At 35.9% G+C, this 24,676-nt stretch overlaps 1 protein-coding gene across 3 annotated transcripts in view; it reads left to right on the top strand.

The window, feature by feature from the left end:
- Window positions 1-24,017, top strand: part of EPHA3 (EPH receptor A3) — a 360,460-nt gene extending 336,443 nt beyond the window's left edge. For all 3 annotated transcript variants that reach the window (XM_058731685.1, XM_058731684.1, XM_058731686.1), the window contains exons 16-17: window positions 15,067-15,222; window positions 21,269-24,017. In XM_058731685.1, coding sequence (XP_058587668.1) covers window positions 15,067-15,222; window positions 21,269-21,374 — 262 coding nt within the window. In that variant the 3' untranslated portion in view covers window positions 21,375-24,017. The remainder of the gene's footprint in view (window positions 1-15,066; window positions 15,223-21,268) is intronic.
- Window positions 24,018-24,676: the final 659 nt, after the last annotated feature.

The following is a 24,676-nucleotide window of genomic DNA, read 5'->3' as shown; positions in this document are numbered from 1 at the left end:
ATATATTTAGTACTTCCTAGTGAAACTAAAGGCAAAGCTAACTGTCATGTTTAATGATTTATATTCTCATTGTACATATAAGAGAAGAACAATTCTTTTACATTCTAATGATATGTGCTCTTATAGGACGGTTATATGGTTTTAGTAAAAGAACTACACTTCGTGTGCCTAGAAATCCACAGTATTAAGTGACACGTATAAATGCTACATAGTGATGATTTACTGTGACTCATGTGTAAGAGATATAAAATACTGCCTTACTGGTAGGAATTTCTTTCTTTTTTGCTGTCTTTATTGATAATCACCAAGAATTATGACTTTCAAACTGATAGAGCATTTGCTGTTGCACTTTATAATCGTGCATATGATTTTTTTGACATTAAAAGGAACCATTCTTTTGAACATACATGATCCAGCTTTTGCACTATATTTGGATAAAATGAATAAGGGGAATCTGAACCAAAGTCTTAATATCAGTATCTAAAATTTATAGATTATTTGTTGAAAATAGCATTTAGGGGTCACTAGATTGAACTTGACATATTCTTGTAGGAAAAACTACTCATAATTTATCCTGTAAGAATGAATCTCTATCCCAATCTTCACAGAGAGAAACTGTACAGACTCTTTTGGATATCCAACTGACAGTTTGACAACCAACAGTATAACAAACCCATCCTTCCCTGAGCCATAGGGTCCTTGTTTTGTACCCCGAAGCCATTTCTTTTTATCCTTACTTAATATCAATCCTAGAGAAAAAAAAAACTCCACATTTTTTAATTATTTCCATATCATAAAGAAAACAGTCAAACCATTTCCATAGGATGGTATTATCAATATAAAAACCGACCCATCTAATAGGATCAAGGGATATTTAACTCCACTTCTGCATGGAAAAATGGTGTTAATATCATATTGTAGTATGCCAGGATATCCAAATTTTAGCATACTTCTTAAGTTCATTTTTCCATTCTTATTGAAATTTAATATTATTTCTCCTAATATATATTCTTTTTTAAATGTTTATGTATTTTGAGAAAGAGAGAGCAAGCGTGAGCAGGGGAGGGGCAGAGAGAAAGAAGGAGAGAGAATCCCAATCAGGCTTTGCTTAACTAACTTAGCCACTCAGGTGCCCCTCTCCTAATATATATTCTTTAATACTTGAATAAATTCTGTGTATTTTGTCAGAAAACATGTAATTTTCGTGAAAATATTTTTCTAATAAGTGTCATACATCTTGATTCACTTAAATATAAAAGTCTTAGAAATTATGTTTATAGGTTTACTTATTGCCATTAAAACACACAAGTGGGTGGATTGCATCACTGTAAATTTATTAGTAACAAACAAGTTGCCATGCAACAATGTCAAGAAAATATTTATTTTTCCTTTAGAAAACTTGCTTTCCCACTTTGACAATGATTATTTCATCCTTTATCATAACTGATTAAACTCATTCCCTTCTCCCTATAATTTTTCGGTGATGCCCTTGCCACATACTTCATCAAGAAAATGCAAGCCATCAAATGGGAAATTCCAGCAGCAAAACAAAAAATTACTGGTGCCCGCACCCATGCGTCTTATCTTTTTCTCCCCCTCTCTTTCTCTAATTACAAGAGAGGAAGAGAGGAAATGTCCCTCTCTTTGTCAGAGGCAAATCCTTCCTTTCTGTCCCTTGCTCTCCCCTCTTTCTCCCTCTCCTTCTCCCTTGCATATCCAGGTCCTTTTGTTGGCAGAACCATTGTTATAGAAATATGTTCTATTACATTGTTTCTCAAATTTCCCTGGCAAGAAGAATCACTGGGAGGAGCTAATTAAACATTCAGCTATCCAGGTCTCGCCCAACTACTGATCCAGAATGTCTAGGAAAGGGGAGTGGAATTTGGATGCTTGATAAAAACTTCAGGTGATTGTTGTCATAAAGGCAACTTAGGAAATGCTGTTTACCAACATTACCTCTGCCGGCCTCACATCTCTGCCAACTCCTTCCTTATTTGTCTGCGAGCCTTCATGGCCAAACTTCTCAAATAAGTTTCACAGTCATCTCAAACTTAATATTCTGAAAGTTTATGTTTTTATTTTCTCCTGGTAGCCTCATCCTTCCACCACTTTCCTAATTTAGTTTAATATACCAGCACCTATTCATTTGCCCAGTCAGGATTAGACTAATTCTTCACACCTCTTTCTTGCCCTCCACACTTTGATCTAGAAGGTCACTGGATCAGCATGATCCGTCCCTCTCCCTTTCCACTGCAAACCCCATCTGCTATGACTGTTTACCCCTCTGGCTGAGACACTGCAGTGGTCTCCTGACTTGTTGCCCTGCTTTCATTCTTTCATTCATTCTTACTTTCATTCTTTCATTCATTCATCTTTCATTCATCTTTGCACATAGCCTTCTGAATTTTCTTATCAAAATACATGGAGTTTGGGGTGCCTACGTGCTCAGTAAGTGACTCTTGCTTTTGGCTCAGGTCATGATCTCATGGTTTGTGAGTTCGAGCCCCGCATTGGGCTCTGCACTGACACTGTGGAGTCTGCTTGGAATTCTGTGTCTCCTGTCTCTCTCTATCTCTCTCCTGCTCGTGCCGTCTCTGTCTCTCTCTCTCTCCCTCTCTCAAAATTAATCAATAAACTTAAAAAATATGTGATTTAATTTCAGTCACCTTTTTATAGCCAATTTTGAACTGGAAAAAAATCTAGACTCTTGTTGACAACTTAAATAGCCCTGCTTTTCCGATGTCATTTCTTTTATTCAAAGGTTACTTTCTTCATATTTCAACAACTGTTTATTGTATGCTAGTATACTATGTGCTAGACATGTGTAGACTCTGGAGAATGGTGGAGAAGGCAAAAATGGTCCCTACCTTGCCAGAGCTTAAATTACAGAGGATGTACAATAGACAACAGACAAGCACAGATTATAGGAAGGAAATAAATAGATAGTTGTGATAGATAGTAAAAGGGTGATTGGGCAAGAACCCTCTGTGGAAAGACATTTGAGCTAAGACCTAAAGAAAGAAAAAGAGCCGGCTGTCTAAAGAGCCCTACCCCCTCCGTGCGCGTGCGCGCGCACACACACACACACACACACACACACACATTCCTAAAAAAAAGTATTCTTGGCATAGGAAAAAGCAACTGCAAATGAGTTTGGAGGGTTCTAGAAAGTGGCAGAAGGACAACATAACTGAAGAGCAGTAGGGGAAGGAAGAGTCTGTCATGAGTCTGAGAAAGCAAACAGAAGCCAGAGCACTTGAGGCTACCCAGGCCATGTGAGGACTTTGGAATTTTTTTGAAAAACATGAGGAATCCATTAAGGCATTTAAAGCAGAGAAGCAGTGTGATTTGATTTACATGGCTGCTTTGTGGAGGGAGGGCGAAAAGTGTGAAGAGAGGGGCATTGCAAGCTTCCAATCTCTCTGCCACTTCCACTTAAACAACACTCTAGCCTCAGTGGCCAGCGTCAAGTTCCTTCAGAAGGCCAAGGCATTTCAGGTATGAAGACAGTAGCACATGCTGTTCTCCTTATGTTAGATTCTCAGTTTCATCCCTTCCTCCCTCTTCTGCAACTTGTATTGATTGAGGCATTCTCTGGCAACATCCTGTAAAGGCCCACACCATTATTTTTTATACAGAGTGCCATCACAGTTTTAACTCACTTGTGTTTTTTCTCTTTTTAAGTATCTATTTCTCCGATAATCCTAAGCCCTGTGAGATTCGATGCCATGCTTCTCTTGTATTACCAGTAGCGGGTTGGTACTGGGAATTCAATAATATCTATTAAGTACATGAGTATACATTTTCTAAAATAATAAATGTCCATTTCAATAGATACACGATTTTTAGAGAATATTCTAGGTTTTTTTTCTATTCATTATGTAGGTTTCTGCAGATGTTAGTCATAATACTAAAAGCTTAAAATTTTCTTCTCAGCAAAATTTCATGTCTTTCTGCCACCTCAACTTCAAAAACATCCTCCTCCAAACACACTAGGAGCCCATCACAATCTGAGTTTGTGAATGACACCAAGACTTCAGGTTTCTGAATGACTTCTCTAGATCAATGTACAGAGTTATGCCTAGAAAGTCCTATGGGAAAATAACATTATTCTATCATTCCTATAGGGATGATGTTTTCCAGAGTCATCCTGAGTCGAGTTAGTTTTGTGGCAAACTTTATTTCATATATTATTACAGAAATCCTTCTATAATGCATCATTTGACTTCTGACCCTTCAGTAGAGTTGATGATTTGTAACAGAATCTTTCCCAGAGAGTCTTACACTAAGAGTTTCTTGGTGACTATCACTGCTGGAAGTGGAAAGGTATATGAGTCCGTGGACAAGGTGTGCCTACTAAAAACTTACTTGGATGTTGGAAACGGTGGTAAGGAAAGAAGGGAAGTTATATTAAATTTTATGCCATGTTTGTCTTCTAGTAATTGATTTCTTTTCCTAGAAGTAGTATAATTGGAGGAGACATACATGAATTTGAAGTTTAGACAGTACATTACTATGAAACCACAGATGTTTATTTAGCAGTTACTTTGTGCAAGGCATTGTACTATGCCCTGTGGTGATCAGTTGCAGAGAAGTACCTTCTGAATGGTGGATGAAATTTTTGTGAGCACATAACAGCGTTAATACTAGGGGAACACTGTGCAAAAAAGACACACAAAAACCTAGGATCCTTCCAAATTTTATTGCATAATACAATTCTGCTGGAATATAGTATGAAGAAAGAGCCTGATCGATTATTTCATCATATAATGGAAGATTTAATGTCATTAGAAATCTGGGCTTTGGGGGCACCTCAGTGGCTCAGTCGGGTGACTTGATTTCAGCTCAGGTCATGATCTCATGGTCCATGAGATCAAACTCTAATCAGGCTCCACACTGAGCGTGGAGCCCACTTGAAATTGCCTGACTGTATGTCTGTCTCTAAAAAAAAAAAAAAAAAAAAAAAAAAATCTGGACTTTTGTCTTTGAGGAAAAGAGGAGCCATTGAAGATACTTAAAGGATATGTAGTTCTGTGCCTATGGAATAATTCTCTAGCAGCTATACCTAAGAACTGGAGGTGAAGAGGTTTGTAATAAGGATTTTGAAGGTGATTGATTTCAGTAGTCTAAGAAAGGACTTCCTCTAGAATAGAGCAGAGGAAATAAAAAGAAAAGATGTGAATTCAAAAAAATTTCCTGAAGTATTATAGGACATGGTGGCCAATGAGATGTGCAGAGTGACAGGGAAAGTATTGGAGAGTACTTCCAGGTTTTGAACATGGAGGACGATAAGAACAGTGTTTTCGCTGACAGCGTAGGAAGGGCATTAGGAAAAACAGGTCTGCAAGACAGATGAGCACTTTGGAACAATGAGACCAAGTCCTGCAAGAAACTAGAAGTTTATATCTCAAACTGGGGAGCCATTAAAACTGGATAATCAATTTAGAACCTTCTCTCTATAAAGAAAAAAAAAACTCATAGAAACTTGCTTAATAGTACAAATCTCAATCTAGGAAGGCTGGGTTTTACCATAAATATACCTATTTTTTTTCTAAAATTTTAATTTCTAGTTAAAGTTCTCATATGGATTTTGAAGAGATTTTTTAATATTTTTTTAAGTTTATTTATTTTAAGAGAGAGAGAAAGAGAACGCAAGGAGGAGAGGAGGGGTGGAGAGAAAGAACCCCAAGCAGTCTCTGCACCATCAATACAGAGCCAGTTGCAGGACTCGAACTGACACACCATGAGATCAGGACCTGAGCCGAAATCAAGAGCCAGACACTTAACCGACTGAGCCACCCAGGTGCCCTTGGATTATCAAGAGATTTTAACCTCCAAATGGAGATTTTAATCTCTGAACACTCCAAGAGTGTTGGTTCATACAGGTCGCCAATGAGTCATCCCTCCTCCCAATCTTCCAGATTGAACTTTTGAGCTTCTCCTTGCTGCCTCTGGGGTGCCCTATTATCTAGGAATCTTTCTGAAACTTCAAAATGCCTCGGTCATTTAGTCCAGAAGTCACTAACTAAAATGTGTGCAAGAGCCAAGAAGATAATTGAAATGGGTATATGCTTCCATCCTATGTAATAAGATGCTATGGTAGCTCATGAGGATTTCAGGCACCTTATGAGGGGATTGTGGAGCCAATTAATGCCATTGGATGGAAATCCTAAAAGGAAAACGGTATGAAACATTCAAAACTATCTCAAAACAGTAAGCCACTGCATCAACTTCTACCCAGAGAGAAAGAAAATGGTCTCTTTAAGCTGTGGGGAACAGTACCAATCACAGAGCAGAAGAATATGAAATGGTTAGTAGAAACAAGGAATAGAATTACACATGTGACTTAGACCATTACGGAATCCACAGCTCAAGGAATTTTCCAAAAGTGGATAGAATGAAGTGTGGTATCAAAAGCTGCTGAAGAGTGAGCAAGCAAAAATACAACTGAAGAAAGAAAGCCATTCAGTTAAGCAGTGAGCATAACATTGGTTTCTTTTTAGAGGAATATTTTGATTATTTTAGAGTGATAAATGCGATACAAAATTTTAAGAGGTTTAGTTATAATTAAATAATGAATAAGCAGGGTGAAGACAGTGTTTTTGAGAAATTTAGAAAAAAAATACAAATATAATGTACATATAGAAAATGGTAAAAATAAAACTCCCTCCCATTTTAAGAACTGAAGAAATCTTTCTTAAAGAAGTTTTTGACAAGCTCTATTAGAAAGCTGTAATCATCAAGACAGTATGGCACTGGCACAAAAAAGACACTCAGGTCAATGGAACAGAATAGAGAACCCAGAAATGGACCCATAAACATATGGCCAACTCATCTTCGACAAAGCAGGAAAGAATATCCAATGGAATAAAGGCAGCAAATGGTGTTGGGAAAACTGGACAGCGACATGCAGAAGAATGAACATAGACCACTCTCTTACAACCATCCACAAAAATGAACTCAAAATGAATGAAAAACCTAAATGTAAGATAGAAAACCATCAAAAGCCTAGAGGAGAAAACAGGCAACAATCTCTTTGACCTGAGCCACAGCAACTTCTTACTAGACATGTCTATGGAGGCAAGGAAAACAACAGCAAAAATGAACTATTGGTACTTCATCAAGATAAAAAGCTTCTGCACACCAAAGGAAACAATCAACAAAACCAAAAGACAACGGATGGAATGAAAGAAGATATTTGCAAATGGCATATTAAATAAGGGGTTACTATTCAAAATCTATAAAGAACTCATCAAACTCAACACCCAAAAACAAATAATCCAGTGAAGAAATGGGCAGAGGACATGAACAGACACTTTTCTAAAGAAGACATCCAGATGGCTAACAGACAGATAAAAAGGAGTTCACCATGACTCATCATCAGAGAAATACAAATCAAAACCACAATGAGATACCACCTCACACCTGTCAGAATGGCTAAATCAACAACTCAGGCAACGACAGATGTGGGCGAGGATGCAGAGCAAGAGGAACCCTTTTGCACTGCTGGTGGGAATGAAAACTGGTGCAGCCACTCTGGAAAACAGTATGGAGGTTCCTCAAAAAGTTTAAAATGGAGATACCCTATGACCCAGCAATTGTGCTACTAGGTATTTATACAAAGGATATAAAACTCCTGATTTGAAGTGGCACATGCACTCCAATGTTTATAGCAGTGCTATCAACAATAGCCAAATTATGGAAAGAGCCCAAATGTCCACTGACTGACAAATAGATAAAGGAGATGTGGTATATATATACAATGGAATATTACTCAGCAATAAAAAAGAATGAAATCTTCCCATTTGCAACAATGTGGATGGAACTAGGATGTATAATGCTAAGCAAAATAAGGCAGAAAAATATCATATGATTTCACTCACATGTGGAATTTAAGAAACAAAACAGATGAACATAGGGGAATGGAAGGAAAAATAAGATAAAAACAAAGAGAAATGCGAACTATAAGAGAATCTTAAATACAGAGAACACACCGAGGGTTGCTGGAAGGGTGTTGGGTAGGGGAACAGACTAAATGGGTGATGGGCATTAAGAAGGATACTTGTTGGGATAAGAACTAGGTGTTACATGTAAGTGATGAATCGCTAAATTCTACTCCTGAAACCATTATTATACTATATGTTAACTAACTTGGATTTAAATAATTTTTTTTAATTTCTTGATAGAAAACAGTTCTATAAAAATAAATTGAAAATGGTCTTACAGTGATAAATTTTCTCTTACTTCCTAACATGTAATTTAGTGATACAGATAGGAGAAATATACAAAATTCATTTTTTAAAAGAGACTATTTTGAAGGATTAGTTTTATACTATTTAAATTAATGTCATGATATACATTTTTATATTATATAAATATTCAATTGCCTTTACATTGTATATAAGATATAGCTCCTGAATTTAAATAAATTATTTCTATGAATATAGCTAAATTAAAAATAAAGAAGATTAACAATAGAGAAAAATGAGAGATGAATTAATTCACTTCCATTCAGGCAATAAGATGGCCTCTTTAATTTTTGGATACTTTTGTATATAAAATGAAATAGATCAATTATTTTTAAATTCACAGAATTTTCATACTCCAGGCAGTTATATTATTTAATAGTATTATAAATTTATGGAAAACACATTTTTGTTACAAAGAATTAAATACATTCCATATATTTAGAATGGAGGTCTAAAGTGAAGGTAACCAAATTCATGGCATAAGATCTTTTTGTTTGTTTACATTTTTATTTATTTTTGAGAGACAGAGATAGAGCACACGTGGGGGAGGGGCAGAGAGAGAATGAGACACAGAATCTGAAGTAGGCTCCAGGCTCTGAGCTGTCAGCACAGAGCCCAGTGCGGGGCTCCAACTCAACAAACTGTGAGACCATGACCCGAGCTTAAGTTGGACGCTTAACCGACTGAGCCACCCAGGCACCCCTCATGGCATAAGATCTTAAACAATATATTTAATAGTAATTTACAATGAAGTTCTGGATACTCTGGTTTCTTTTCAGATCGCACAATGAAGTTCTGGAGATCCAGTTGTACTTAGTTAACTTATTGAAATGATTTAACTATATTGTTCCATTGCATCGATCACTATCTTTAAAGGGACTCATATTTATTAACTTGCAAGATAAATGGAGCAATACTAGTAATTTTTCCCTGTTAATGGCACTAAATTAGTATAAATCAAAGCTTCTGATCGCTAAGAGAACAAAATATAATTCTTTTGAGAATATTTTGACAACTACTGCATCCTTTAAAAGAAGTCTAACAACCAAAAAAACAGTCTATTTCTCAGTGTGACTTTGACCTCCAATTCTGAAACTGACAGGGTGACTTTCCTCACTAATCAAATATTATACAGAACTTTTTAGAGGGAAGCAAATATGCCAAATACCCAGGTGATTTTTTTTTAATCTTAAAAATCAAAGTAGGTAATTTTGCCACTGGGAGGAATTAAACCAGCTGTAATAGCTATAACTGCTAAGATTCTTATCCTTAAGGCCTAAAGATAATTAAAATAAACACAGCAACTGTACTTCACCTTAATGTGTCGTGTATATCCTACTCCCTGTTGGGAACTCTATATACTCAAAAAGGATTCTTAGTTACTGATGACAAATTAAATTTGCTTAAACTTTATCTGGAATTTTTAATGTTAGATATAAAAAGATCAAGATTGTAATAAATCCACATTTTAAAAAATCGGTAAATAAAAGATTTTCCCCCTGAAATATGATGAGAAGGCACAATTTCAAATTAAAAAAAATCAACAATAAATTATAAAAGATATTGGAAAATTAGATTACTAATTTCAGACAATAATAAAGATAGATATAATTAATATTCTGCCTTTAAGAAACTATTCTTGAGTAAATATATTTCCTGAAACTGTTCAGAACAACAGACAATAAGTAGATAATTACAGTGGTATCACATACATCTCCAGTATTATTGATATTTACTTCTAAACTCAGTTGGCATCCACTTACTTATTCAGGGAATGTGTATTCATTACTGTTTTTATTCATGAAAGATAAAGTCCTTTGTATACCAAAAGGAGTCTTTTCATGTTATAAAAAGATAACGTTCAATCCTAGTGGTTTGGAATTCTAAAGCAATATTGAAGTAACATCATTATGAGAATATATTCTTGGGAGTGACAGTTGTTTATTGATACTGGGTACCCAATATCAGGTGCTAATTGGTATGAAACCTTTTGCAGGTAAAATAGGATTTAATCAGAAGAAAATGTATGTATACGTCTTTAATGCAACAGTATGAAAACCCATAAAGGAATAATTCACAAACCTAAATACAAGGAGGGAGAGAGAAGGGGAGGAAAGTTATTTTTTGCTTCCCCTGAGCAAACATGTAATTTCCATGATTTCTTTTTAATGACTGCGGTCTGCGGCCAGTAGGTACTGATTTATGAAAAGCTGTAAAAGATCAGGTGGAACTCTGCAGGACATCGTTTACAGCTGCATGGATTGAAACCTATCTAATTTGTCTAGTAAAAGTGTGAGCTCACAGTGCACATCACCCAGCCTATAAATTTCCCCTTCAGACCCAAGTCTGGGGCTGGGTCTAAAAAAAAAAAAAAAAAAAAAAAAAAACCCAATGCCTGCAGCTGCTCAAAAAGCCCACATTCCCTTGGTGCACATGAAGAGACATCACAGGCTCTTCACAGTGAGAGACAAATTCCTATCCATTGATAAACTCTCCAGATGTCCTCTCAGAGGAGGAAAGGAACCAATTTTTATTTGAATTCCCAAGAGAAATCCTGGAAGTGGAAAAATGATACTTTGCAGGGCTGGTTATTCTGAGGTCACTGGCATTAAAATTAGGCCATTCTTTGTCTTCATTGTACTTTGATCCAAGTAATAAACAGAAAAACTCAGTTGGGGTCACTCTAATCCCTAATCTGCACGTCCTGTTCTATTTCAATTTGTTTATACTAATTTTCTCTAAACTCTTGTTGAGTCTGGCTATAGTGTTGAGTTTAGAAATACAAACCATTTTGAACTAAGAAGAAAAAAAACTCTGCATTTTGCTATTAGGCACAGTTCATAAATATTCTGAATAAATGTCCTGGGGTTTGATTCTTCATACCCACAAACCCATAAATAAAGGAGTATTGCTGTTCATGGGACCAAGAGTCGACAAGAGTCGACATTAGAGTCTATGCTACAGCTACTGTAGAAATCCAAGCTGTGGTGTGTGCCTGTGTGCATGTGCACATATGCCTATAGATGGTTTAATATATCATTGTCTTCTACGTATGACTTCATTTTTCTTATCAAAATTTCTTACACCTGATTTAATGTTATTCCTATCAATTTTGTTTACTAATTCAGTGGCTTACCCAGAGTGTCCAATGTTACATCTAAGGCTGGCTAGTGACAAAGTCTATTTTACCCATGAGCGTCATGCTAAAACAATCCAAGAATATCGTGTAAATTTTGGAATCTAGCCTGTATATCTGTGTCTGTGATTCCTCAAAATCCTAGGGAAAAAAAAAAACAAAGGCAAGAAATTTATAATTATTAAAATAAGCCTTTTTTTCAGTTGAATAATTTAAAGAATCATAGAGCACTATTTATACATATGCCCCAGGAGAGAATAATTTATAAAATGTTATATTTTGTAGTTTTCTAGGTATTCCTTGAACAAATCAATGATTTTTAAAAATCATTTCTAGTTTTTGTTTTTTTTCCTTTTTTTAATTTTTTTTAACATTTATTCATTTTTGAAAGGCAGAGAGAGACAGAGCGCGGATGGGGGAGGGGCAGAGAGAGAGGGAGACACAGAAACAGAAGCAGGCTCCAGGCTCTGAGCTGTCAGCACAGAGCCCGACACGGGGCTCGAACTCACGGACCATGAGATCATGACCTGAGCCCAAGTCGGCCGCTTAACCGACTGAGCCACCCAGGCGCCCCATCTTTTTTTCCTTTTTTTAAGATAACCTCTGATTATTAGTTAAAATTAAACCATAATATATAAATATGTTACATTCTCTTTAAGTTTAATTTTTAATTTATAAATTAAATACTTGAGGTAAAGAAGATTGAAATAATTGAGTTTAGTCTCAAGGAAAGGAGGTCGCAAAAGTCCTCCATTTTCAGCTGTCTCCCTCTCTATAAATGATCATGAGAAAAAGGAAAGTAGCTATCGATCTATATTTTCCACACAAGATGAAAATATAGACAGAACCATACTGTCATGTTGCCAACTTTTTCTTCAACTCAGTATTAAAATTTCCTTAATATTTCACTTTTATCAAATAAAAAAATTAGTTAAAAACTTATTTTTATCAAACGCATTCCATATATCCCCATCAAAATCCAGATGGATAGTCCATTTACATTTTTTCATGTGTCTCCACCAACAGCATACAGGGTTAGGACATGGTACAAATTTGTTCAGATTTGAGAATGTTAACTTGTTTCCTATGTATCAGGGAGTGAGTTGGAGAAATATTATCAATAGTGTTAGAAATCTCCTAATTAAAAATTGCTTTTAAATGTGGGTAGAGTTGGCATATTTGTGGATTTGCTCTACAGAAAGATTTTCTCATGAGAATATGAGCTTTACCACATTTCCTAGATGATAATCAATGGTTAGTATTCATTGATAAAACACTATGCAGTTTAATTTCATCAAGATGGTTCACTTTGTTATTTCATGCTGTTTCTAAAAATATTATTGAATTGGTACTTTAGAGAGCTGAATTTGTTTCTAAAACAAGGACAAATCCATGGTAGTATAGTCTTCATTTGTTTTGATGCCCTCTGATAATTGTAAATATTGAATTTAAGAACTTCAAAAAACAGATTTCATTCAGGCAAAGCATTAATTTTTAACATTTAAGAAAATGCAAAGTTTAGTTAACAAATCCTAATATTGGAGATTTTTTAAATAATAATTTTAAAAAGTTTTAAGAGCTCAATGCTGATCAAATTCAACTGCAGTATCATAAAACATGAAAGATTCTGCATGGTAACTCTAAAAAAGTACAAATCTAAATGCACCTTCTCAATTATAAGTTAAAGATTAGGTGACAACACACAGTTTCAATGTTAGTAATATATTTTACTGCAGTAATGAAAACAGAAACTACAGAAATCAGAATAGCATATCCATTTGCAAGCATTGGTTATAGAATGATTGTGAGGTTGTAAAAGTTATTGGCTATTCAAATGAGGCCCCCAATTATACCTGCTTTACAAGGTTGTTGCCCTATTATGCTCATAAGATTATACATGACTAAACTTTTAATTGCTCAGAAAGATCATTAACAAGAATACCACACTTCCAGCAGCTTTTATAAACTGGGACTTATTGTGTTATTTTCTTTTTGAAGTTTTAAAACCTTCAACCATTTGACAAGATGTGTTACCTTATGTCAGAGTAACAAATAGCTAACCGATAGCATATTATATGTCCACATCTCTGAGTATTCCTTGCATAAGCAATCTTTTTTAAAATTCATTAATCTTCAGTTGTGTGAAATCTCTTGTGATCATCATTCCTATTTTACAGGTGAGAAAGCAGACAAGATAAGAAATCACTGAAGATCACACAGATAGTATGTGCTATAACCAGGATTCAACCCAAGCCTTATGGTTCCAGTGTCTGTGCACTGGACCACTACACTTTGTGGAATATAAAAGTTAAAGAGCCCATATCATGGAACTTAAATAAATTCAGATACACATAAATTTAAATAAATAAATGTAAATTTAAATAAATAACTTAAAAGAAAACAATATGAACTAAGTTCCACCTAAATGGTATAGCATAGTGGCCAAGAGTGTGGGCTTTGGAATAAAATAATTGGTGTCTAAATCCCAGCTCTGGCTCTTCTGCCTGAGGAAACTCAGATGTGTGAATTAATCTCTTTCGGTTTCAGTTTCCACTTCTATTATAGGGACATAGCATTGGTACCTGTTGTAAGAATCACAGTCCTTCCTATCTGTGTACTATGCGGAGTATAGACCCCAGTACATTAGAAGTGTTCGTAAATGTTCAATGCAATCATTGTTGCTGTTGTTGTTGTTATTCATCTCAAAACAAAGGGCTTCATTAGTGCTTTTTGCTCAAGCTCCTTCCCTTAAGAGAAGAAAATAAAGTCAATTGTCTATCTGGTCCCAGTCTTATGAGTCAAAGGACAATTAACGGGTCATTGCGATCTGAAAAAAACACCCAAAGGGCATTTTACCAATAGGCTGCTGCTTTTGGCTCTCCCAGAATGAAAATATGGTCTCCTCTGTTTCTTTTATGTCCCTGCTGTTCCTTAGATTCACCAGATCTTGCAGTTGGTCACAGATGTATGGTCAGACCTGTCATTATATAAAACAATTCTAAACGTTTCCCCTTAATGATGATTGTATTGTGCAGTATAAATCACAGTCACAATACCAGTACCGATATTTTTCTCTCTTTCATCTTTCTCTATATGTCATGAAGTCCATTTAATATTGTCAATAGATGTGAGAATTTCATTTATTGTTACTCAGCTATTTTTTCTATTCTTTTTGTGATTTTCATTGTTAATGACATGTATGACATTATTTTCATCTGTGCTGACTTTATGTCCTGCTGTAAGTATAATCTAGGTTGCTCAACTGTCCTTTAGAAAGCAACCAATACAATATCTACAAATGAACATCTATAAAGCAAAGTATTCAGTGTGTCATGTCTCCTATAACTGTATCCTGAATTACCACCATCTTTGCTAATAGCTAAAGAAAATAAATTATCCAAGTATGTATGGATATATTTATGCATTCCACTGGCATAGTTTCAATGATTTACAAAGCAGGCATGAGTGGAAAAGGGAAGCACTGAGACAAGATGATTACACAGTATTCTTGCAAGCTGCCAGCTTGAACAGATGAAGCCTTCATGGCAGATAAATTCCACAAATAAACAGGAACACCACATGAAGTCTGGAAGTTCCTGCTGATGTTGGTGTCAAATTTTGACACGCAGCAACTCTGCTGATTCCTGATCTCTCTTCCTTTGGTGTTTTCTTTTCTTGCAGGCCATCAAACCTTCTTCTGGACCAAAGCAATGTCGACATCACTACCTTCCGCACAACAGGTGACTGGCTTAATGGTGTCCGGACAGCACAGTGCAAGGAAATCTTCACAGGCGTGGAGTACAGTTCTTGTGACACCATAGCCAAGATTTCCACAGAGTAAGGGAAAGCTTTTAAGACCGAATGATTCTGAACTTTCTAGTGGACATACGGGTTTCGGACTAATGAATTATAAATATATATAATATTATAAATATATATAATATATATAAATATTAGCTGAAACTCTGAGGTTCTTACTGTCTTCTGTAACCACTGAGCTGGGTCCCGGGTCTCTTTATCAATGCCAACTTCTAGAATTATGTATCTTGATGTGTCTTCCTTCCTCACCGTAGCTCCCCACAATAGGTATTTCCATTGAACTATGACCTCCTTCAGATAGACCATCAGATATATACCTGTTCCCTACTGCCAGCCCAATGACCCAAGTTCTTAATTTAGGACATAAGTAAACATAGCATTATGGTTAACTGCATTCCTGCATTTGTGATTTTCTATTATTGATAACAAAGCTTAACCTCTATGGAAATGGAAAATTAGGAACTAAGTGGATAAGCTGGTATACAGGAAAACACACTACAATCTAAAGGTAGTTTTCACATCTACTAAATAATTGTATATCATCATCTATTATTGTCTACCCTATGAAGGATATCATGCTAGAAAATGAAGTTATAAATAAGTTTAAGACATAATAGTATTGTTTTCCTTAAAAGGCTTATAGGAAGTTTGGAAACACAGGATATGCATAATTAGCGTGCATTAATGAGTGTTAATTTATGGTTTTGTGTGTAAATGTCAAAAATAACCAAGTATAATGTGCTGTATTTCCTAGACAGGGATTTTTGCTAATAGGAATCCTTTGATATGAACACATGGCCATAAGGGTAAAGGAGGTTTATAAAGAATCAGGTGAATCCAATGAATAATCAATGAAATTAGTCCCCATTCACAGGGTATAGTAATTGGGAACTGGAAAATGAAGAATGAGAAGCCATATTCTCCATCTCTCTGTGAATGAGAGCCGATTTAATATACTTCCTAATGTAACTGCATCATACTTTTCTTTTTTATGCCCAGTGACTTTTTTTTTTTGTTTTGCATGTCTACACACATGGCTAGACATGGTTTTCTCAGACCTAGGTCATACAATCTTGGTGTGTCCCTCAAATGACCAAGGTCCAACTGTCTTTTGACTCAGTCCTCAGGCGAGAAATTCTGGTGAGCTAGTCCCGCTTGCTTGTAGATTGGCTCTTCAAAAATCATATGCCATGTGCCATGATCAAAAGACCCAGAACAAGGTAACATGAACTTAGCTCTAGGAACCCGTTTCTGAGGATAAGATAGAGGACTATTCCAAAGAAAGAGGTTTCGTGTCAGGCATATACATTAAAATTATCCATAATTGGGGGCGCCTGGGTGGCTCAGTCGGTTAGGTGTCCAACTTCAGCTCAGGTCATGATCTCACAGTCCGTGGGTTTGAGCCCCGCGTCGGGCTCTGTGCTGTCAGTTCAGAGCCTGGAGCCTGCTTCGGATTCTGTGTCTCCCTCTCTCTCTGTCTATCAAAAAATGAATAAATGTTAAATTTATTTTTTAATTATCCATAATTGTGTAGTGTACAGGGTCTGTTTGGAGACCAGGCCCATCTTTGTGTTAGAGTCTCCTACCTTAATCTTTGTCACATTAAATAAACTCTGTAGTGCCTTCAAGTTTCTTTAAGTCTTATCCTCTCCATCCAATATTTTAATATTTAGATGTTGAATATTTAAAGACTTTCATTGTCATCCTGTCAGTCATCTAAAAAAAGTCACTGTGGAGAGCAACAGATTAGATGTCAAAAAGGAGCATGCAGGGGTGCCTGGGTGGCTCAGTCGGTTAAGTGGCCGACTTTGGCTCAGGTCATGATCTCGCGGTCCGTGAGTTCGAGCCCCGCGTCGGGCTCTGTGCTGACAGCTCAGAGCCTGGAGCCTGTTTCAGATTCTGTGTCTCCCTCTCTCTGACCCTCCCCCGTTCATGCTCTGTCTCTCCCTGTCTCAAAAATAAATAAACGTTAAAAAAACATTAAAAAAAAAACAAAAAGGAGCATGCAGTATAATTAATAGAGATACAAGTGCCTAACAAATTGGTAAAGCTTAGCATTTATGACATAGCATTCCAATCAGAAACCCTAAAGTTCACAAAAGTACTTTTAGGAAGGGTACGTTACTATTAAGAAGAGAATTTGTTCCTGGAAAATAAAGTCACTCTCGTGTACCTGACATGTGTTGGTACTTTTGTATGAAGTGGAACGTAATGTTTATTGAATGGACTTCGGACCCAATCAACAATACTCTTTGAGGTTCTGTGGTAGTTATTTTGATCAGACACAGTCCCAGGATATATTCATGTCTTTCAATGTTTTTATAAATTCTCATTTTAATAATATAAACAATTCGGGTTACACTGTACAAGACACCTGCTTTAGAGCACAGAAGCCTAACAAAGAACAAACACAAAGTTGACCATTTTGAACCACTGCCAGGTTTTCAAAGGCAAAGGTCCACAAATGTTTATTCTCCATCAAACATCAACACCCAGAGCTTCTAGATAATGAAACCTCTACAGAAGTGGATTAGCAGAACGTTGTCAATATGGTCAACTGCTAGCTCACAGTTTAAATATAGTCAGATGTCATAAGCTGTGAATGTGGTAAGAAGGCTATTTGCTTAAGACTATGAAGTGGGAGCATTTGTTACACTTCCGACTTAAGAATGTATTTGTCTCAACGCTGCATTGTTGGACGGTAAGCTCTTTTTGGTCGGTGAGAATATTTTCACTTAATTATTATTGTTATTATTATTATTTCAACAACCCATGAACGTACATTGAAGTTGAAAGCTGACTTTTCCTGGGAGGCTCGACTCTTTCAGGTGTGTCCTTCACACTGTGCCAGACGGTTTCACATCTCTCTGTATTTCAGTCCCCACAATGTTCTTTCTCCTGTCCTTTATCCTCAGTTCAGGGACAACATAAAATTAACATATATATATATACATATATATATATATATATGTATATATATATATATATACACACACACACATATATGATGTATATATAATACACAATTTGGGGAAATCTAATGAGGCAACATTTTTACTGAAATGCTGTAAAATATCTAACTCAATAATTCATCCTACCTTTTGTAACCTTGGGCTTTTTTTGTTTAAATTTTCTTCCTTTCAATGTTTTGTGTGTGTGTGTGTGCCATCCAGACTCAATTCAGAAGTGATTCTCTTGCCCAAACAACTCTAGAGGCTCTCCTGAAATAAGACAAAATACCTAAAAAAAGATATTCACTTTTTTGTTCTTCTATCCAGACTCTCAACTCATAGGACAAAAGTCAATAAAGCTTCGTATCCAAATAAATAATTATCTATTTCAGTTAGTGTAGGGACTTCATTTACTAATCAAGTCATCTAATTTTCAAGTGAAATCCAGAAAATGTGCTGTTTTGTTAAGTACAAATCACATTTTTTAAAAACATACTACTTCATAGCCTAAGTTGGATTTAGGAAGGTTAATGTGAAAAGGGAATGAAAGAGGGCAAGAGGGACTGTAGAAACTGAGAGAGAATTGAGTGTGGAGAATGAATATTAGGCAGATTAATTGCTACATGCCATTACCCTGCACCCTTGGATGCCATTTTCACAGTGCCATCACCTAGCCTTTGCCTTTGAAGTGCCAGATCGCTTATTAACTTCTGTTCTCAATCTTGAGCTGCTCTTTAGACTTGAACTTTTCCATTGCTCTTCTGAATAGGATAGTCAAAATGAGATAAGCACATGGAATGTTATTTAGATTACAGCAGCTGGATGTTTACAACTATTTTGGACGTGGCAGGGTGCTGGGTAGAAGACATTTTGGAAGGGGTAGAGAGGATGGAGGGGACATAAAACCCCAGCTAAGGCATAACCTAAAGAGATAATTATCTTTTTTTTTTTTTTTTTTTTTTTGAGAGAGAGAGTGAGAGAGTATGCCTGGGGGCAGGGAGGGGCAGAGAGAGAGAGAGCATCCCAAGCATGCTCTGCACTGTCAGCACAGAACCCGACGTGGGGCTCAAACTCACGAACCATGAAATTATGACCTGAGCCAAAATCAAGAGCTGGACACTTAACGGACTGAGCCACTCAGGCGCCTGTACTATATCTTTTCTAATGTAATCCTTTGCAATGAATATATACAAAATTATGTATCTGATTACTTATGTCGGGTTTCAGGCACAGAATCTGAAACAGTTTTATGCACAAGATTTCTTGAGGAGTGCATTTAGGATATATATGTATTTTAAAAAGTGATGAGGGGGGCATTGAGCTATAGGAGAAAACTTGGCCCTTTTTATTGGAACAAGAGTCCCAGAGCTGGGCTGGCCCTTCAGAGCTATCCCAAAGCGATCTGTGAACACCCTTCATCTTATTTTTTCTAGCTACTGGGGTATGGGTGCTTCAGTTCTATAAAAAAGGTCCAGACCAGACATCATAGCATGTTTTACTCTTTCACTGGAAGCATTGTTTTCTTGCTTTCCATTATTATCATTTTGTGTTTCTAAGTTTTTTTAAGGAAGAGAAAAGGAAGTCAGAGAAAAAAACTGGTAAGTTATAAAAAGTATAATACAGAATTAGAAGAAGAATGAGAGAAGAAATCCAAACAGAGTGAGAATCTATTGATTGTACACATATATTTATATCTGCCCTGTTTTCTGGCTCTAGAGGATAAGTGGGGATAAATCTCGTACAATACACCTCAGAAGCAGGGATCAATGTATGTAAATAACCTACATTACTCTAAGTGAGAGTTTCATTATCCACAGTTACAAAGAGGAGCAGCCATATCGCCCCATTAGCCTTCCTCATGAAGTAAGGCTGCTGGAGTAAAATCAAAGAGGACTCAGGCAAGATACAAGTTGTACATTGAGAATTTACCAGCCCCTTGAATGGCAGCAGGGAGGTAACCAGCAGGTCACCAGGATTTCATTCCCAGCCAAGGTGATAGGAATGCAACACAGTCATGGTGAATTTTATGTAACAGATGTGTTAAGAGCATGTAAATTGCTTCTAAAATGTTACCTAGTGTCTGCTTGCACACCTTTGTTGCTTGGGAACTCATTTCTTAAGAAATCAATTGGTCCATTTTTGTAGAATTGAACTCCCAATTTTTCATTCTTTCCTTTATGTTCAGTATAAAGGAGCCCCTTCTGTGTGTGTGTGTGTGTGTGTGTGTGTACACGTGCGTGCACATATTTGCACGCATACTTTTTCTTAATGCCATTCTCGATGCTTCTTGCTAAGTGATACTTTACTCCTCTGTCATCTTCCCTGGATAAACATATTCTAGAGTATTGGTTCATTCTTTATTAAGTACATATTGAGCCCCTACTATTAATAGCCATTGTTCAGGGTGTGGTTAATAAGCAGAGTACAAAATGAGTAAGAATCCCCGTTCATGTGGAATTCACCTACTTGTGGGACAAGATAGAGAATATAAATAAGTCAGAAAGAAAGATATTATGCTGCATAGTGATAAATGCTTTGGAAGAAAATAAAACAAGAAAAGAAAATAGGAAATGCAGATATGGGTTCAAGAGGTTTTATAATACTAAATAAGAAAGTCAGAGAGGACCTTCTGAGAGGGGTGTGTTTGAGTCAAGACCTGAAAGAGGTGACTATGTAGACAAATTATTTGAATCAAGGTTATTTAATTAATCATTTCCACATGCTTAGCTAGGTCTTTTTTTCCCCCTAAGTGAAATTCCAAGGTAGTCTCATTGGATTTAAAGCTCATAGTAATCTAGAATGATCTCATCTTGATCCGTTGTCTTGATTATATCTGCAAAGTCTCCCATTTCCAAGTAAGGTCACATGGTAAGGTTCCAGATGGACAGAAATTTTGAAGGGACACTAGTCAACCCACCACACCATCTATTCTTCCATAAGAACATAGGTGGACTGGTCAGGATACAATACGTGGATGATGCAAAAATCAGAAAATTAGGTTCAAAGCACTGAGCTACATTATTGTACAAGCTTTGCTGACTAAAAATCCTCTGCTCATATATTATCCAGGAAACCAGGATTCTCACCCGACATGTTCTTCTTTTTTTTTACAGTGATATGAAAAAGGTTGGTGTCACTGTGGTTGGTCCACAGAAGAAAATCATCAGTAGCATTAAAGCTCTAGAAACACAATCAAAAAGTGGTCCAGTTCCAGTGTAAAGTGTTATTTCTGGAAGGAAGTGGTGGCTGTGGAAGATGTAGCATCATTCTACAGACAGATGATAATGCTGGAGATGCTGTTCCAAGCCCAATAAGACACTCAGATATGAATACAAATGCCTTAAAACGGAATCGAAAAACTCTTTATTTTCCCCTGTCATTTAGTGGATGGGAGGGGGGGGGTGTACTTTGTTTTGTAATTGCTTTTTTATATTAGTTGGTGGGTTAAATTAAAATTCTTCAGCGTGGAATGATGAAGAACTAGCATAGAGCCATTGACCATAAACTGATTATCATAAAAGCAAAACAAGTGTAATAACAAAATGAACACAGTGGCTCTGTTTACTAATAGCCACAAAAGAAAAGACTTGTGATATTTTTATACACAGAAGAAATCTGTAACAGGTATTTTGTTTCTTTAAAAACAAGCAAAATAGAGGAATTTATACCTCAAACTATCTGGCCATATATACTACCTTTTTCACTGTATTATTCTCTTTTATCTGTTAAGAGCATATAGAAGTGAAGTTTGTAGTTGTTTTAAGTACTACATATTTTTAATTGTTAGCTTCCTTAAGTATTATCATGTAAAAATGTGTCTTAATTTTTAAGAAAAGTACATATTTATTTTCTTTTGAATTGTTTTTATTGTTTTCTATTTATGCTTTGATGATTTAATTTGGATTTGTTACAGCCAAGTGCCAAATGTTGTCTCAAATTGTCAGCAGTAGGAAACATGGTAAACTAGACATGGGGAATGATGGGTTTCTTTCTAGATTTTCTGAACCATCTGCTCATATGTACCTATATCTCTGTATTAATGAAAGAAACCAAACCCCTTCATACACTACCCAAATCTCTCAGCTTGAATTATCTTATCCATTGTTGTCTCTCCATTGATTACAAACTGTATGCTCCTGATTTAGCGTGATATACTGGCTTATATGTAATGGATTCTCAATGACACACCTGCCCTGCTCTGGTGCTTAGAGGACAGACCATCAACTCCCCCCATTAGTAAACAGGCTACGCTAGAGCTCCTGCATAGAGAATAGCTACACTGGAGAGAATTCGAATCCTATGTAGATTGCTGCATCAATTGGCAACAAAGCCTATAGGCCAACGCATGAGTCAAAAAATCACTTACTGACTGGCTTTGAAATGTCAATATCTTTGCTTTAACTTGTTGAGCTATTTATAGGGAATAATGAAAATGAAACTACTCATCTGCATCACTGGGGTTTAGTTAATTTAATTAAACATGGAGATCATCAGTAGCAGGTATTAGTATCTTTAAAAGTCTTCCACTGATATGCACCTGTTGTAATTTTGATGTCTAACTTAGAAGCATTGAACTCCTTTGCCTTTATTGAGCATAAAATTTTCAAAAATAGCTGGTTATCTAGCAGATGACTCAAAATCTGTCAGCAGGAGAGAGATCTCTCCTTAGAAGTACTTAGATTTACTACTCCACACGGGCCAAATATAAGTGTACTCGGTAATATTTGAAATGATGTACCTGGTGGAGATCTAGCCACTAATATATTGCGAAGCAGCATTTTAGCTCTATCTATATTCTTTCTAATGCTGATATGCTCATGTAATGGGAATAAGAAATAAGAAGTGTATATGTCACAAGAATAGAATGAACAAATCAAAGCTGCAACCCGTATGTTCTTATGCAAAATGGAACACTATATAGCTTACAGTCACAGATCAAAATCCACAAGTGCTAATCTGTTGTAAATTTAGTGTAATAAGGCTTAGGTTGTGTTCCTTCATGTATGAAATTATTTCTTAGATTTCTGCAATATCCCTTATAGTCAAATCACCCTACTAGGATTCTGTATTGGATATAAGAGCATGAACTTGTTAAAAAGATATATGCGATTATGAAATTAATTACAAATTTCACTTAAGCCCGCTAGAAGCAGCTAAAAAACATTCTTCTTTAATCAAACGTTTCTTTGTGTCGTGGAATATTCACTAAGACCTAAATCTGGCTTCAATATCATCTTTTCCCATACTAGAATTTGCTTTCTTAGGTACCATTCTGAGCATCCTCAAAATCTGTGCATTTCATGAATTAATAGAAGTTGAGAATTGTTGAATCTATTTCACTTAATTTGGCTGTGGTTTCCATTTGAAAGAGGTTATATCCACAGTATATTGCTCTTCGTTTTTTCCATGATTTTTCTATCTTACCTCTTATAAATTTACTTTGCATAATTTTTACCCTGTACATATGTAAACATAACAGTGTACGATTCTTAACTGTGGAGTAGAGGTACTAGAATGTTGATGGCCATCTCTTTGTACAGGAACTGCGTTGTCTTTCAATAAACATGAAACCACATCCCTTCACAATGTTATGTACCATATTATCTGTTCTGTATCTTAAATTTGATTTACATTTATTATTTATTTCTAGCAACTTGCCCAGTTTATGCTGTGCTAAGTATCAATTAAGCCATGTATAAATATGATATGATTGGCAATATGTATTTACTTTAAATTTGTGTTTTCACAAATTACTCCTTTAGTTTATATCGTACAATGTAGATGGCCTCTTACTAATGTAAAATGATTTGTAGTGGAAACATTTATATTTTTATAATAAACATAATGAAAATATTTTTTACAGATTGGAATACAGAAGTGGTCTTTGAAGCTTTTTTAAATATTATAAAATACGTGCTTCTTTAAACAGCAACATAATGAAATTTATATAGTCACAAAGAATGTGCTTCTGTTTCTTTTTTCTCCCTTAGTGAGGAGTGTTCGTGTTATGTAGTCCACTTTGTCTAAATCTCCTTATTAATAAGCTACAAAAATGAGCAGTAAATATTATCTTCATAGTTAAAAAGCACAACTGTATGAGACAGTTCTCTTTTGATTATAAGTGACAAAATACAAATTAGCTTAAGGAAAAAAAAAAGAACTTTGAGCCCATGTGGCTGAAAAGACTGGAGATAAATTTCTATACAGTAGGATCCAGGAGTAAGTCTTTTATTCTTTGTCTTCTTCACTTGACCCTATTTTTCTCCCAACTGGGTTAGTTTGCAAACAGTATCGTTTAAAATACTGCTCTAGTTCATATAATTCTACATTGTAATTACCGTGGGATAATAATTGCCCCTCATGCTTTGCTTGGCTCACAAGCCCTATGTGAGTCACTTTGGGCAGGAGAGTGAATTACTGAAATTGGCAAGTACTTACTTAGTCATGTGCGTGCCCTTGGAGACAGTGGGTGGGGTCAAGTGGAACTGATGATCTACAGGATTAGAGGTGTCAAAATGGTT

This window comes from Neofelis nebulosa, chromosome 5, assembly GCF_028018385.1.
Source record: "Neofelis nebulosa isolate mNeoNeb1 chromosome 5, mNeoNeb1.pri, whole genome shotgun sequence".
NCBI lineage: Eukaryota > Metazoa > Chordata > Mammalia > Carnivora > Felidae > Neofelis > Neofelis nebulosa.
The sequence above is the reverse complement of the archived record's forward strand: the minus strand, read 5'-3'. Positions and strand labels throughout refer to the sequence as shown.